Source organism: Gracilinanus agilis, chromosome 3 (assembly GCF_016433145.1).
Source record: "Gracilinanus agilis isolate LMUSP501 chromosome 3, AgileGrace, whole genome shotgun sequence".
Lineage (NCBI taxonomy): Eukaryota > Metazoa > Chordata > Mammalia > Didelphimorphia > Didelphidae > Gracilinanus > Gracilinanus agilis.
Window position 1 is genome coordinate 360,517,115 of NC_058132.1, and position 16,607 is coordinate 360,533,721.

Sequence of the window (16,607 nt, forward strand, 5' to 3'; positions counted from 1 at the left end):
CTTCCTTCCTTCCTTCCTTCTTCCTTCCTTCCTTCCTTCCTTCCTTCCTTCCTTCCTTCCTTCCTTCCTTCCTTCCTTCCTTCCTTCTTCTTTTTAACAAAGAAAATCTTTATGTTTTAAAATCCATACTAAGTGTCCAGTGCAAGGCAGAACAGTAAGAGCTAGGCAAGTGGGGCTAAGTGATTTTCCTAGGGTCACACAGTCACGTCCTAGGCCAGAATTGAAAGATTTATATGCTGAATTTAAATTTCCTCATCTATATAATGGGAATAATACTGCGTTTTGTAACTTTCCTTTCAAGATTATTTAGAAAAGTCTTTTGTAAACATTAAAGTACTAAATAGATTTTAATGGAGCTATAAGCTCATAATAATGAGAATAGCTCACATTTATTTAACATTTTAAAGCTTACAAAGTGCTTTGCATAGATCATTTAAAACTGATCTTTATAACATTCTAAGTAGATGCTATTATCATCCCCATTTTACAGATGAGGAAGCTCAGACTCTAAAAGTCTATGTGACTTCCTCAGGGTCATACAGCTAGTAAGGGTCTGAGGCAGAATTAGAATTCAGCTCTTCCTAACTCCAAGTTCTAACATTGTGTCCCCTAGTTGCCCCATCCCAACTCAATACAATAGGGAATTGTTTTCTTCATGGATACAGACCATCATGCATCTGTACCTCCCTAACCTGAACAGAAGTTGCACACAGGTCCATTTGAATCCTCTATAGAGAATAAATATTCCTTCATAGAAATATCTCTATTGAAGACATATCTCTCTAGAGAGGGTAAATATCTGGCATACACAGAATGCTTTAAAGTTAAAAATACTTTTCATACATTAATTTATTTGACTCACACAACAACCTTATAAAGTAGCTGATACTATTCTTCCTATCTGCTCAGGGTTCTAGAGTTCTTACCCCAGGTCTTTGAGTATTTCATGGGTACCAGGGTAATCCACAGATTGTCACTTTGTCAGTACTCATTCTTGGTGGTCTAACTGACCTAGCTCCTTTTCCAGTCAAAGGTATGTCATAGATGATATTTTCTGCACATGAGAAAGTAGCCTCTCACTCTATATAATATGCCCCACCTATTCATATTTACCATGCATCTTTCCATTGTTCTTGAGCTACTTGCAAGTTTTTGTTCTTTTGAGGCTGTCATGTTTCATGAACTGGAGCCATCCAGCGTCATCAGTAGAATATTCATGTTAAAAAGATGTACTTTGGCAGCAGGGAGCAGTTTGAGATCATTGAAAGAGCTTTGCAATTTCCTAAATGCGATGCAGCCCAATCTCCTTATCCTATTCAATTCTGAGCCCAGTTCATTGCCCATATTCAGTGTCTGCCTAAAGTATATGAACTGATCAAATAACTCAATGTACTGTCCATCCAAATGCATTTCATAATCAGAAAAATATTCATTCTTCATCTAGTAGATTTTTCCCTGCTTGTCAGTCTGTGCCAGCCTGTTTCTTTGCCAATCTCTTGAGTGATTATGGAACTCACTAGGGTATCACTGTAGTGTTCAATTCAATTAAATTTGGTGGGCATTTATTAAGTGCCTACTCCGCATCATTAGCTGTGTTAGGAACCAGAGATACAAAGACAAAAGCAAAAATGTGGTCCTTCAGGAGCTTTTGTACTATTGAGGAGGGGAAAAAATACCACCCACATAGAAAACAAAATAGAGAATATATACGGATGATTTCTAGGGGGAGGGCAGAGATATGATATGAAGGGCAATTTGTTCACAATAGAATGAAGGTTTCAGGGGATACAAGGGAAGGCCAGGCTAAACTGTGATTAGGGACATGAGAGCCAAGAATAGGGCCTTGGAAAGGAGACCCAAGATAGGCAGCCTGCAGCTTAGAATCACAGGACTTTTGAGTGGAGTCCTAAGCTAGTAGATTGTCACATACTTCACAGTGACAAAAGTAATGTGGATTTGATTACAAATCCCTGAACAAAAAGTGGAAAGCAAGAGGTTTGGGCAAGACCTAGGTTTGTATGTATATGGTGTGCAGAGGGTGGTTCTGTGTGATAGTTAAGGGAGGAGTTGGTGGAATGCTGGTACCACACTGGATGTAGAGAAATATCCCAATATGTGGTGCAATTCTCCCAATACTGTATTATCTATAGGCAGGAGCATTTGGAGTACCTCATCATCTATAAGAGATCCTTCTCACTATAGTATTCCATCCACTAAGCACATGAAAAAATGTTCTAAATCTCTTATGATTAGAGAAATGCAAATCAAAGTAACTCTGAGGTACCACCTCACCTAGCAGTTTGGCTAGTATGACAGCAAAGAAAAATAATAAATGTTGGAGGGGATGTGGCAAAATTGGGACACTAGTGCATTGCTGGTGGAGTTGTGAATTGATCCAACCATTCTGGAAGGCAATTTGGAATTATGCCCAAATGGCTTTAAATGACTGCATGCCCTTTGATCCAGCCATACCACTGCTGGGTTTGTACCCCAAAGAGATCATCAGGAAAAAGACTTGTACAAAAATACTGCCGCACTCTTTGTGGTGGCAAAAAATTGGAAAATGAGGGGATGCCCTTCGATTGGGGAATGGCTGAACAAATTGTGGTATCTGATGGTGATGGAATACTATTGTGCTGAAAGGAATAAAGAACTGGAGGAATTCCATGTGAACTGTAACGACCTCCAGGAGTTGATGCAGAGTGAAAGGAATGGAACCAGGAGAACATTGTACACAGAGACTGATACACTGTGGCACAATCGAATGTAATGGACTTCTCTATTAGCAGCAATGCAATGATCCAGGACAATTCTGAGGGACTTATGAGAAAGAATGTTATCCACATCCAGAGAAAGAATGGTGGGAGTAGAAACACAGAAGAAAAACATTTGTTTGATCACATGGTTTTATGAGGATATGATTGCAGATATAGACTCTAAACAATTACACTAGTGCAAATGTTGATAATATGGTAATAGGTCTTGATCAATGATACATGTAACACATTTTTAAAAAATAAAAAAAGTTCTTCTAGAAAATTTTAAAAAATAGTATTCTATCCCAATCATATGTCACAATTTGTTCATCCATTCTCCAATTGATGGACCTCAATTTCTAATTCTTTGAATCATGAGGACACTTTTATTAACAGTAGTAAACATCTTTGATGAGCATGTTATAAAACTTGTCATTGTTTAATTAATATTGTTATCCTGAGGAATCTAGAAACTGAGCTCTCTTTAGAGTTGAATTTGTCAAGTAATTTTAAATGACTAACACATGCATGGAGATATATTGTTGGAGAAATACATTTCAGGCTACATTTTACTCATGAGTTATAAACAAAAAAGGATTTGACTCAGTGGCATTTAATACATATTAACTGAAATAAAATGAATAGTGAAAATTTTATACCTTTTAATTAATTTTGTGGCAGTGGAGTTGGGATCTGCTATAGAATATTAATTATGAAAGTCTACTTCTTCCCTCATATATTTTCATCAAGGATTATTGTTTAGTTGTTTTCATTTATGTCTGAATCTCTATTAGCCCATTTGGGGTTTTCTTGGCAAAAATATTGGAGTAGTTTGTCATTTCCTTTTCCAGCTCATTTTCAGATGAGTAAACTGATGCAAACAGGGTTATGTGACTTTTGCCTGGGGTCACACAGCTAATAAGCATCTGATACAGGATTTGAACTCAGGAAGATGAACCTTCTTGATTCCAGGCCCAACATTCTATCCACTTTGCGACCTAACTGCCCTGCCAGAATGTCATCAAGGATACCCTGAATATATGCTTAGGGCATTGTCATAATAATTTTACAACAATGAGACAGTAAACCTATAGGTCAGTAGTTACTGAAGTCTTTTTTATTTTCAAATCCTTACCTTCTGTCTTGGAATCAATACTGTATATTGGTTCAAGGCAGAAGAGTGCTTAAGGAGTGGGCAATGAGGGTTGTTACTTGACCAGGGTCACATAGCTAGGAAGTATCTGAGGTCATATTTGAATCCAGGTCCTCCCATCTGTAGTTTTGGTTCTCAATTTACCGAGTCATCTGGTTGCCCCTTGAAAGCCGTCTTAATCCTCTTTTTTATGGGGTTAATATTGTTTGTAGAATTTTTCTATTATTTTGTAATCTTCCTCCCTTTAAGGACTTGAAAAATCAATCTTGATTTGACTTGAAAATTCTGTCACCTTCAACATGTATTTTTTTTACTTGTTCCCTTATATTTGCCCCTGGGCAATTGCTTACAGGGACCCAGGGATGATTTAGCCTGGAGACAAGAAGATATGACAACTATCTTCAAGTATTTAAAGGGCTATAACCTGCAATTAGAATTAAACTTACTCTGCTTGACCTCAAAAGGACTTGCTAGGAATAGCAAGTGGAAGTGGCAAAGCTGCAAATTGATACAATAAAAAACTTTCTATCAACGAAAGCTCTCTAAAAGTTGAATGATTGTTTTGGAAGGTGATGGGTTCCCTTCCCACCTCAGTGATGTGCTTTAAGTGAAGGCTGGTTGGGACACTGAAGCATTGCTGGTAGAATTGTGAATTGATCCAACCATTCTGGAGGGCAATTTAGAACTATGCCCAAAGTGCTTTAAAAGACTGCCTGCCCTTTGATGCAGCCATACCCACTGCTGGGTTTGTACTCCAAAGAGATAATAGAGGAAAATATGTGTACAAAAATATTTATAGCCACACTTTTGGTGGTGGCAAAAATAAAGGAAAATGAGGGGATGCTCATCAATTGGGGAATGGCTGAACAAATTGTAGTATCTGATGGTGATGGAATACTATTATGCTGAAAGGAATAATGAACTGGAGGAATTCCATGTGAACTGGAATGACCTCCAGGAATTAATGCAGAGTGAAAGGAGCAGAACCAGGAGAACCTTATACACGGAGATGGACACACTGTGGCACAATCAAACATAAAAGACTTTTCTACTAGCAGCAATGCAAGATCCAGGACAATTCCGAGGGACTTATGAGAAAGAACGCTATCCACATCCAGAGAAAGAACTGTTGGAGTAGAAATACAGAAGAAAAACATTTGCTTGATCGCATGATTTGATGAGGATATGATTGGGCATGTAGATTTTAAATGACCACTCTATTGCAAATATTAGTAATATGGAAATAGGTTCTGAACAATGATACATGTAAAACCCAATGGAATTGCTTGTTGGCTCCAGGAGGGGAGAGGGAAGAGAGGAGGGAAAGAACATGAATCATGTAACCATGGAAAAATATTCTAAATTAATTAGTTAAATAAAAAATGGAAAATGGAAAAATATAAGTGAAGGCTAGATGGCTCTTAGCCAGATATGGTTCGATCATTTTAAAAATTTTTTCATAAGTATTTCCATTTTCCTCTTATAGCACACCAGGTACTAAATTATTGAAAGTCACTATATGGTGTTTCTACTGTAATCAGCAATATTGAATCCTTTAATCAATCTGCATTTTTAAAGTACCTACTGTTCCAGGTATTATGCTAGATGCTGAGATATAAAGACAAAAGTGAAATAGTCTTTGATTTAAGTTGCTTAGGTGTAGGCAAGAGAGATGACATGTACCAATATCGACATCCACAGAATAGCTACCACCTCAATTGAAGGTAATTTGGGCAAGAAGGCACAGGCAGCTGGTGGGTTTGGGGACAGGGAAGTTGCACAAGGCTTCAGGTAAAAGACATCATTGGAAATTGAGTTTTGAAGGAAGACAAGGATTTTTAGGAGAGGAGAGAGTGATTGCAGACATGGGTATACTCAATGCAAAGGCAAAGGGACAGAAGAAAGTCATTTAACAATAAGCTGGCTGCTTTGGTCAACCCAGAGAAGAGGTGGAGGGAAGTAAAATTTAATAAGGATGGAAAGATAGGTCTCAGTGGGGTTGTGAAGATTTAGTCAATGCAGAAACCTTGGTGAGTCTATTTAGTTTCTATTTGTTGTTCTTTCTCAATTTCATCAATAAATGCCCTCTAGCTATGATTCCTTGAGTCTCAAACCAGACTATGTGCCCTTTCCTTCTTCATTTCTCTTTGCTGTTTTTGAAGACATTTCTTGCAATCATACAGTCATAGATTTATTATCAGATGTTATCATAATATATAATATATATTTGTTATAATAGTATTATATTATATACAATAAGTATCATATGATATACTTATAGAATGTTATCACACATTATACAATATGGACAAGTAATAATATCACCTAACATTATATTATATAATTTTATCATATCATATGTCAATATAGAATATATTTACACACAATATGTGAATAATATATTATATTACATATATTTGTGTACATTACATTATATAATTCTATTATATCATATATAAATATACATTAAAAGCATATGTAATTTTATTGTCACATATATAGCAAATATAGAATGGCTTAAAATCAGAAGGGTGTTAATTCAAATCTTGCCTCAGATAGATATATGTGTCTCTGGGCAAGTCACTTTTCCTTTTTTTGTCGTGGTTTCCTCAACTGTAAAATGGGCACAATAATAGTACCTATATCCCAGGCTTTATTGTGAGGATCAGATGAGATCATATTTGTAACAGCATTTGGCACTGTTCCTGGCACATAGAAGGTGCTATATAAATGCTTATTCTCTCCCTTCTCCTCTCTATATTTAGAGCTGGAAAGGAGCTTAGATGTCATCTAAGCCAACCCCCTAATTTTAAAGTTGAGAATGAGAGGTTATATGAACTTCCTGGGATCACAACAGTTATTGCCTGAGGTGAGGTCTTCAGGAAAAGATAGGATTTAAATTGAGCCTTGAAAGAAGAGAAGGAAGCTAAGAGGTAGAGTTTAGGGGTAAATAATTCCAGAAGTGGAGGCCTAACTATTGCAAATGCATGGGGAGGACAGGAGGTTAAGCAATCATATATGAGGACTTACAAACAGGCTATTGCGTGGAGGAGAGTTATATAGAGATAAGCAAAAACAGTCTCTGCTCTCAAAGAGATCATAGTCTAATGAAATCATACAAACAACTCTACAAACAGGATATGTTTATATGTGTAAAAATATGTGATAAATTGAATATATTCTCAAGGAGAAGACATTAAAAGTAAAGAGAACTAGGAAAGTAAAAGTGGCTCTTGGAAGGATGTTTCTAGGTGTCTTTGGATGCCCAAGGAAACCAATTAAATGGGTTGATTCATTCATCTCTCTGTGGAGAGCCTTAGCACACCATTCTTCTATTTAGCTCCTACTTGTGACCACTTAGTGGCTAGTTTTCTAGTGGTCAGCCCCACCAAGTCTCTTGTTTGAACCACATCTTAAACCTTTTCAGATTGGGAGTACCTGATAGAGCTTGCATTTAGCTGGCATAGCCTTTGAGAAGAACATAGGACCATTTCCATGCCACTATGAGGCATCAAATGGGATTTTATGAAGAAAAGGGACATATAACTATGTTTGATTATTCTTAATACACAAATCAATGCATAAAAATTATCTATTATAGTTGTAAATTATCTATTATCAATCATGACTAAATTACAGTCATGATCTTTTTCAGTCACAGAAACTCTTGAAGATTATATACTATATGATAGAGGGCTTGTGATCTGCATCTGTGGAGGGCTTAGTCATACTATGGAAATTATTGATCATCAAAGTGTTAAAGCAAATATTCTTATTGTTGTTAAGGTTATTGCTCATAGAACTAGTTATATAAAGAAACCTTAAATTTTATCTATTTATGATTTGGGAATTCAAAGTACTTTAAGACTTGTTGAAATGAATCCTTAACCTATCCAAGTATTTTAGATGAGATTAAGTAAGATCATAATCTCAATTTTGCAGTAGAAGAAAATGAGACCAAGGAAGGTAAAGAGATTTTACCAAGTCTTATAACAAGTTAATAAAATGGAATTTACTAAAATGTATCTTAGATCCTTTTCCGGACATTCAACTGCTCACTGATAGGCGGGCAGGGAAGGGTACAAAAAATAATGAATTTATAGACTTCCTTTAAGTGGTTATCAAACGACCGTTAGGAGTTGACTTCTCTTGCTTAGTATATGTTGCTGGCTTCCTTGGACACTATTATTTTTAATACAAGAAGTGTAGTAGTAGTAGTAGTAGTAGTAGTAGTGGTAGTAGTAGAGGTAGAAGTAGTAGTTGTTGTATTAGTAGTAATAGTAGAAAAAGAAGTATTTACATAGTGTTTTTAATTTTGCAAAACACTTTACAAAATATCAACTTATTTTATCCTTACCATAACCTTAAGAGGCAGATGCATTATTATTCCCATTTTACAGATGAAGAAATTTAGGGAAACAGGTTAAATAACTTTTCTAGTCATATAGCTAGTAAGTACCTAATGTTGGATTTGAACTCGGGTCTTTCTATGAACTGTAATACTTAGCAGCCTTTAAATATAGTTGTCTCTTGATGTATTGTGATTCACTTACCACGGTTTCACTGTATTGTGAGTTTTTAAAAAATATATCTAATTTGTATTGTGGAATTTCTGCCATATTGTGGGATTTTGAGGATGAAAACTGTACTATACTATTATAAGAATGTGGGAAAGGCTAATAAGAGTATGTAAAAGGCTATAGGTGAATGGGAAAGGTTTATAAAGCCTTAAAATAGATATAAATAATAAAATAAGTATAATACCACTACTTATCGAATTTTCACCTATCGTGGGGGTCTCTGAAATATAACTCCTGTGATAGGTGAGGGGTTACTGTATTTTCCTCTGAGAGGTGGCATGATATAGGGGTTTATAGTCCTGCCTCAGACATGCCCTGGCTCTGTGGCTGTGGGCTCTAGTGTTCGTGCCAAAACTCTAAGGCTATGCCGTGCAGAGAATATAGACAGAAACAAGCATTTATTAAGCACCTGCTATGTACCAGGCATTATGCTAAGCTTGTTACAAATATGACCTTATTTGATCCTCACAATAAACCTGGAAAGTATGTGTTATTATCATCCCCATTTTACAGATAAGGAAATAGAGGTAGACGGAGATGAAGTGACTTGCCCAGGGTCACACAGCTATTGGGTGTCAAAGGCTAAATTTGAACTCGGTTCTTCCTGACTCCAAGCCCAGTACTCTATCCATTTAACCACCTAGCTGTCATTTATTTGCATAATATTCAAAAAGTATATTTGCAAAGATATATATAAATATATTACATGCATGTGTGTTTTTATATTTTATAAATAGTATATTAAGTATAATTATAATATTAAGTATAAATGAAATATATGCATTATATTTATGTACATATTTCATATTTATATATAGTAATTTACAGTATAAATACATTTCCTTTACATGTATGTATACACATAGACACATAATAAATGTAGACAGGCAAGTATATAATATATATAGTATACTAAATATAATAATAGTGATACTAAGTATAACAAATATATGTACAAATACATACAGGTGTGTATATATATGCCAACATAACACACATGTCTAAATATATATTTAATTTGTATGTATGTGTAAATTTATATATGTATATGCCTATAAAAACACATTTCATTTATTCACATACATATATTGGCAACTAAATGTCACAGCAGATAGAGTGCCAGGCCTGGATTCAGAAAGACTTCTTTGTGAGTTCAAATCTAGCTTCAGATACTTCCTGGCTGTGTGATCCTGGGCAAGTCACTTAACCGCATTTTATCTTCATTTTCTTATTTGTAACATGAACTGGAGAAGGAAATGGTAAACCACTCCAGTATCCTTTTCCAAGAAAACTCTGAATAGGGTCACAAAGAGACTTAAAAACAATTAAAACAACAACAAACACAGACACAAATTTTGTGTGTGTGCATGTGTGTGTGTGTGCATGTGTGTGTGTGTGTGTGTGTGTGTGTGTATAGTCCCCAGAACTGATGAAATAGTCCAGATGTTTTCAGATGACATCGGTGTATTTTGAACTATAACTTTCCATTTTATATAATATATAAAACACACATATGTGTATGTGTATACTTGTGTGGACATATATACAGGAGCGTGTATACGTGTGTATACATGAAATACATGTTTGGCCCTCTTGCTAAGTATTTCACAGTCCTGATTCAAAGCTAAAGTTGGATGGATTGTCCCAGTCTGACTTCTTCTCTCCTCCTTATCTTTTCCTTAGGAAGAAGCTGGCATCCCGCCTGCAGGAGGCTGGAGAGGCCATCCAGGAAGCCAATGCCAAAAGCACTTCCTTGGAGAAGACAAAGCAACGTCTCCAGTTGGAGCTGGAAGATGTTGTGTCCGACCTGGAGAAGGTCCACTCTACGGCGGCCATCCTGGATGAGAAGCAGAGGAACTTTGACAAAATCCTCACGGACTGGAAGCAGAAATACGAGGATTCTCACGCCAACCTCAAAGCCTCCCAGATGGAGGCACGAAACATTAGTGAGGAGCTGTTTCAGCTCAAGCAAGCTTATGAAGAGGTGATAGTGAATCAGGAGACCCTGAAAAGGGAAAACAAGAACCTCCATGGTATGTTGGGCAGGCCACAAACCTGGAGAAAACAACTTTAACCAAGTCTTTATGCATTCATGTAACTACAAGTATGCCTTAAGTTTTGTGCAGCCCTTCATCCCGACTTCAAACGTCGATGAACTATATATCCAATTGTTGTGGACCAAAGGAATCTCACTAGCTAGAAGGCTGGATCAAATAGAACATGATGTGATATAATAGATCTAAATTTAAAGTCTTCCTGCCCTTGGTTTCAAAAAATCAACTTTATAGATTTAGTATAAGAGATGGATGGCAAGATGAAGGTTCATGTTAAAAACATCTCAGAGGGTGGTGATACTTCATGGAATGACTACTTAAACATAAGTATCATGTAGTCCAAAGGATATATAGAGTCACACAGCCTGAATTTAATTTTCAGTCCTGTCATTTATTGCTCTTGTGACCATAGGCAAATCATTAGCAATACAGGGAAACTTACGTTTCCCTTCCAAAATAATACTATTTAGTGGGGTTATGATAGTTGTCTTCAAATATTTAAAAGGTTTTCACTATTAAATGGGGGATTAGACTCGTTCTGTTTGACCCTGAGAGGCAAAATTTAGAGCAATGCTTAGAAGTTATAGAGATGGAAATTTGGACCTGAAGTGGGGAATAAAATTCCTAAATGGTGGTATCCCATTGTGTAATGGGATACTCCAGGAACCAGGGTGTCTAAAGGTGTTCAGGCTAAAACTGGATGACCATTCCTTGTGGGTCTTGCAATGTCAATTCCTAAACATGAATAGGTTGGACTAGGTTGTCTCTTTGGTCCCTTCAAATCCTGAGAATCTGTGAGAAAGGTTGTATGTAAGATCTCAAATGAAAAAGTATAGAAGAATAATTTGAAAAAGATGAAGAAATGACTTTTCTACTCATTTCTCCTAGGTAGAAGTAGAGTCTCTGAATTCTTTCTGGTGTTTTAGAGAAGCCTTCTCAATATTTTTATGTCCCAAAGCACCCCTTGTCTGAAGCTTTGAAAACAACTTGTGGGCTGGGAAGGATTTTCTAAATATAAAGCAAAAATGAGGAGATTCTGGTAGAAAATCTTATCAACAAGCCATAGAAAGCAGGAAGGAGAGGGGTGGCCAAGAGTTGCAGAATTAAAATCTTGAAAGTTTCTAGTTATAGCCACCTTGCCACCAAAAAATCACCATAGGTGACAGGAGGGAAGGAACATATTTGAGTTAGATAGATAGAGATAGAGAGTGAGGACACTGGCAAAATAGCATTAGCCTGTATCTGGAAGGCACTGAGGTATCATAGATGCCCAAAGCTGTCAATCATGACCTGCACCTATTTAAAAAAAAATCACCAAAGTGATGGTGTTCTCTAGATGTTGCGGTTTAGCCGGCTAGTAGAAATGTGCAAATAAAGGAGTATAAACTGAAACCTAGTGGTACAGTTAGAAATGCCAGAGTTAGAATGCACAACACAATGTGAGGGAGAGTGAGAACAGCAGTTTGACTGAGGCTAGTCTGGCATGTATGAGAGATGATCAGAAGATGTGAGCTCCAGTGGTGTGTCCATGAATGTGGAGAAAGAGAACTGAATCTGTTTCTGGTGGAGAATAGGAGAACCTTCACTCATCAGGACTGTAGAAACGGTGTTTGGGTTTCCCAACCCAGTGGGATCATGGTGCCTTAGTGTGAGTGGGAAGAGCAAGGAATCTATGCCCTGTTACCACCTCCTCTCATTCTCTCCATGCATTGATACCAGGATTAGATGGACTATGATGAGGAAGTCTGTTGGCAATCTACACCTGAATAGTGAATTTCTGAATTTCTTGGAGTGCCCTCAAGGGAAGAGCCTAGAGTACTAGGTATAAGTGAGAGGTCCCTAAGTTAGCTGCAACTCTTCCTTCTAGCCAAGAGACATTTGAATGAAATGTCTGAAAGCCACTCATAATCTGCAGGCATTTAAAACAGGTATTAAAGAAAACCACTCTTCCATCTTAGAATCAGTATTGTATATTGGCTCCACGGCAAAAGAGTGGTATGGGCTAGGCAATGGGGGTTAAATGACTTGCCCAGGGCCACACAGCTAGGAAGTGCCTGAAGCCAGATTTGAACCCAGGTCTGGCTCTCCATCCACTGAACCTCCTTCAAGTGATTTTCTGTAGGAGAAATTGCCATGTGTTGCACTGGTATTCATGTAACATTTAAAAGAACCCCAGAAAGGCCTCCAATATATTGGATAAATCCTCTCTGGAAGACTTAATAATGATGATAGCTAGCTTTTATGTGGTGCTTTAAAGTTTTACAAAGCCCTTTACATGTGCTATTTCATTTGATCCCTACAACAACCCTGTGAGGGAGGTTATTCTCTCCACTTTGCAGATGAAGAAACAGACTCAGAGGGCCTAAATCTCTTTCCCAGGGTCACACAATTAATAAAGGCCTGAGGAAGAATTTGAACTCAGGTCTATTCTGACTCCAAGCCCAGCTCTTTATCCATTTTTCTGTCTAGCCGCCTTGCTGAAAAATATGGGTAAGACAAGATGAAAAAGAGGGCTTAGATGAGTTGTGCTCACTTCAGGTTAAAAGAATTCACGCTAATGAGATCGCCTCTCCCTTAAAGTAGGGGTACGGTGGGTCTAGGAGCAGAAGCTGCAAATTGTACACGTCAGAGTCTGTCCCCAATCTGTCAATCAGAGTCAACCCTGCTGGTGAGAGAATGCATATTGGAGTATGTAAGACCAGTAAGGGTTGTTAATTCCTGGACATTTAAATTGCACTTACGAAGTGCTTTCCGACATCTTTAAGATTATATACTCTTCTTCGTCGTAGCCTTTTGGAATTTAGGGTTTCCATCATTCCCATTTTACAAAAGGATGAAACTCGGGCACAAATAATCGAAGTGATGTGCATAGAATCACCAAGCACAGGTCAGAAAGGCACAGCTAGAATTAGACCTTGGACTTTTACAGCCTGTGGCTAATTATATTTCATTTCCAAAGTCATATTATCTTTCTGAAGCCCCCCTGGCTCCCAGTATATCTTTTCTGTACCTGAGATTTTTTTTGACAAGTCACAATAAAACAGTAATGATATCAGGCAGCTGAATTTCAGATGGTCCTGGCTACATCACTGTAGCGAAGGCTCGATTCTCTCCCTTTACCCACAGGAGGATGCTAGCCACACAGACTTGTGCACTAAAAATTTAGAGGGCCTATTGCCTACTCCAGTCCTATCTTGAACATCTCTAGCTTATCCAAGTTCATGCCTGGATGCAGACAAAGAACAAATCTGCCTTAAACCACACTCTGATGGCTGACAAGCAGTGCACTTGGTGGATGCTGAATCCTCTTAATGGGAGAGCAGAGGAGCTGATGAGAGCATCTTAGAAGATGCATATTCTCTGGCATTAGTCCAGCCTGCCTGGATAAACACCACTAAAAGGGGAAAAGGAGGAGGGGGAGGGAAACTAGAGTCACAAAGTGTCACTATACATTAGCGCTCTGTCTGTCTTAATGAAACTGAGGCTGGTACCTATCACTAACATGGTTTTTCTTTTTTCTGTCTAGAAGAAATTTCTGATCTGACGGAACAGATTATGGAAGGAAACAAGAACCTGCATGAGTTGGAAAAAGTCAAAAGACTGGCTGAACAGGAAAAATCAGAGGCCCAGGTAGCCCTGGAAGAAGCTGAGGTATTAACCCTGGAAAGAACTGAAGAGGTTTGCATTTCCCTGGTACACACAACCAAGCAGGTCTCTCCTGCTGGCACCAGGGGCAGTGGTACAGAGTAAGGCAGCTACTATGAGGGGTGTCTCTACCTCTTTCAGTCCCTGAAAAATGCAGTTACTCAGACATAGCTATTAGGTACTAATGTGCACTCATCAGTTATTAGTATTTTTTATCTAGCATTTTGTAAATTGTGAAGTGCTACATAAATGCTGGTGATTTTTATTATTTATGAATATTAATAATAGCTGAAATATGGTATTTTATGGTTTCCAAAGGCTGTTACACATGAAATGACATTTGACTGTCATGTCAACCCCCTAAGATAGTGTAAGATTAAAAATTAATATCCACTACTCCAAGTATTATATTAATAACTTGAAGTGAAGGATAGTGATAGCCTTAGTAAAGAGGAGGATCCCAGATCTCCCAGATCATGGGAGAGAGGGAGAGAGAGAGAGAGAGAGAGAGAGAGAGAGAGAGAGAGAGAGAGAGAGAGAGAGAGAAAGAGAGAGAGAATTGCGCACACCTTTATTGATAAAACATAAGCAGGTAACATGGGGACGAAAAAGGAAAGGGATTCTGAGAAATGAAGTTCGAGGGTACAAAATTCTATTTACACAATAGACAATACAAATATCAGGGTCTGTCTTTTCCAGATTATAAAACTGAGGCTCAGAGAGATTAAGTAATTTTCAATTCACACAGGTAATAATTAATAATAGTTGCTGCTGACATTTTCATAACCTTTTGAGTGGTAACAGTAGGGACCAACTTTGTCTTCAATAAAACAGAAGTTCAGGTCCTGCCTTTGACACATGTATTACTAGCTCTGTGACCATAGGAAAGTCATTTAATTACTCAGTTAGAGACACAACTCTAAAACTGTATGTTCCATAGTGGTTGATGTACATCAGTGGAGGAAGTCTCCTGACTGAAAGTTCTGTTCTCTGACAAATATCTAAAGTTGGAAGGTGCAGAGGCTGTTTGGAACAAGCCCCTCATTTTACACATAAGAAAATTGAGGCCCAGGGAAGTAAAATGACTTTTTCAGGGTCACACACAGATAGTAAGCAAGAATATTTAAATTAATTCAGACTGCTAATTGGAAGGACAAATACTTGAAGCTGAAGCTTAAATACTTTGGCTATATGATGAGAACGTAGGACTCATAGGAAAAGACCCTGATGTAGGGAAAGATTGAAGGCAAAAGGAGAAGGGAATGAAAGAGGATGAGATGGAAAGATGATGTCATGGAATCAATGAACCTGAGCCTGGACAGACTTTGAAAGCTAGTTGGGGATAGTAGGGATTGGAGCACTATGGTCTATTACAAAACAAAAAGTGAGACATAACTGAACGAATGAACAACAAAGTAACAGAATAGGGTATAAAACACTTTGCAAAATAGAAAATACTTTTTAAAATGTCAGTTATTAATATTAAAATTAAATAGTTAATATTTTTATTACATAACATTTTATAGTTCACAAAGAATTTTATATAATCTTTATTTACTTTGTAATAACAATGGACTTTATATATTATTCCATTTGTGCTTCATAACAATCACATGAAGCAGATGACAAAAGCAGTATTTTAACTCATTTGGGAAGGGAGGTCTGAACCCAGGACTTCTGGAGCTAGTATAGCATTGTATTTACCAGACTATGATTTTAGGCTTCAAATTCAAGCCTTCCTAACACTAAGGATATTCTCTTCCACTGAACCGTATCGCCTTCTTCATTATTTCTTCACTTAGGTCTCATTAAAAGAAAGTCTTTTCCCTTCTCTCTCCACTCCTGTTTACCCCTTGGGTTTTATCCAGGAATTAAAATGCTCTTCACAGTATGCATGAGAAAGATGGCATGGGCTGTCAACTATTTACTAGATATGCTCATTGCATTGTTAACAAACTTCTTTTCCATCATAATTGTTAACTCACTTTGTACAAGGAGTTATTTCATTCTACCTTGCCCCTAGATAAAAGCCACCTAGACAATTTAAAATGTGTGGAGCAAATGCATTTTAAATGGCCATAGACAGATCATTCAAGAGTACCTCCAAAGGGAACAATTCACCAAAGAGCATATCCTATTCTGAGGATGATTGTTCCAGGGGACCTCACCATTAAAGTTGTTTAAGATTCTTGACTGGGAGAGAAGTTTCAAATACTAAATCTAGAGTTAGAGAATTCTTTTTTTTCATTTAATAATTTTTATTTTTTAGAAAAGTTAATGTGGTTACATGATTCATGCTCTTACTTTCCCCTTCACCCCAGACTTCCTCCCCCCGCCCCCTATAGCTGATGCACATTTCCACTGGTTTTAACATGTGTTCTTGATCAAGACTTATTTCCATATTACCGATAGTTGCGTC

General features: G+C 37.3%; 1 protein-coding gene across 1 annotated transcript in view; it reads left to right on the forward strand.

Moving 5' to 3' along the window:
* MYH15 (myosin heavy chain 15) overlaps nt 1–16,607 on the forward strand; it is a 163,626-nt gene that overhangs the window by 61,122 nt on the left and 85,897 nt on the right. The window contains 2 exon segments of the mRNA XM_044669192.1: nt 10,173–10,522; nt 14,070–14,194. Of these exon segments, the coding sequence (XP_044525127.1) occupies nt 10,173–10,522; nt 14,070–14,194 (475 nt within the window).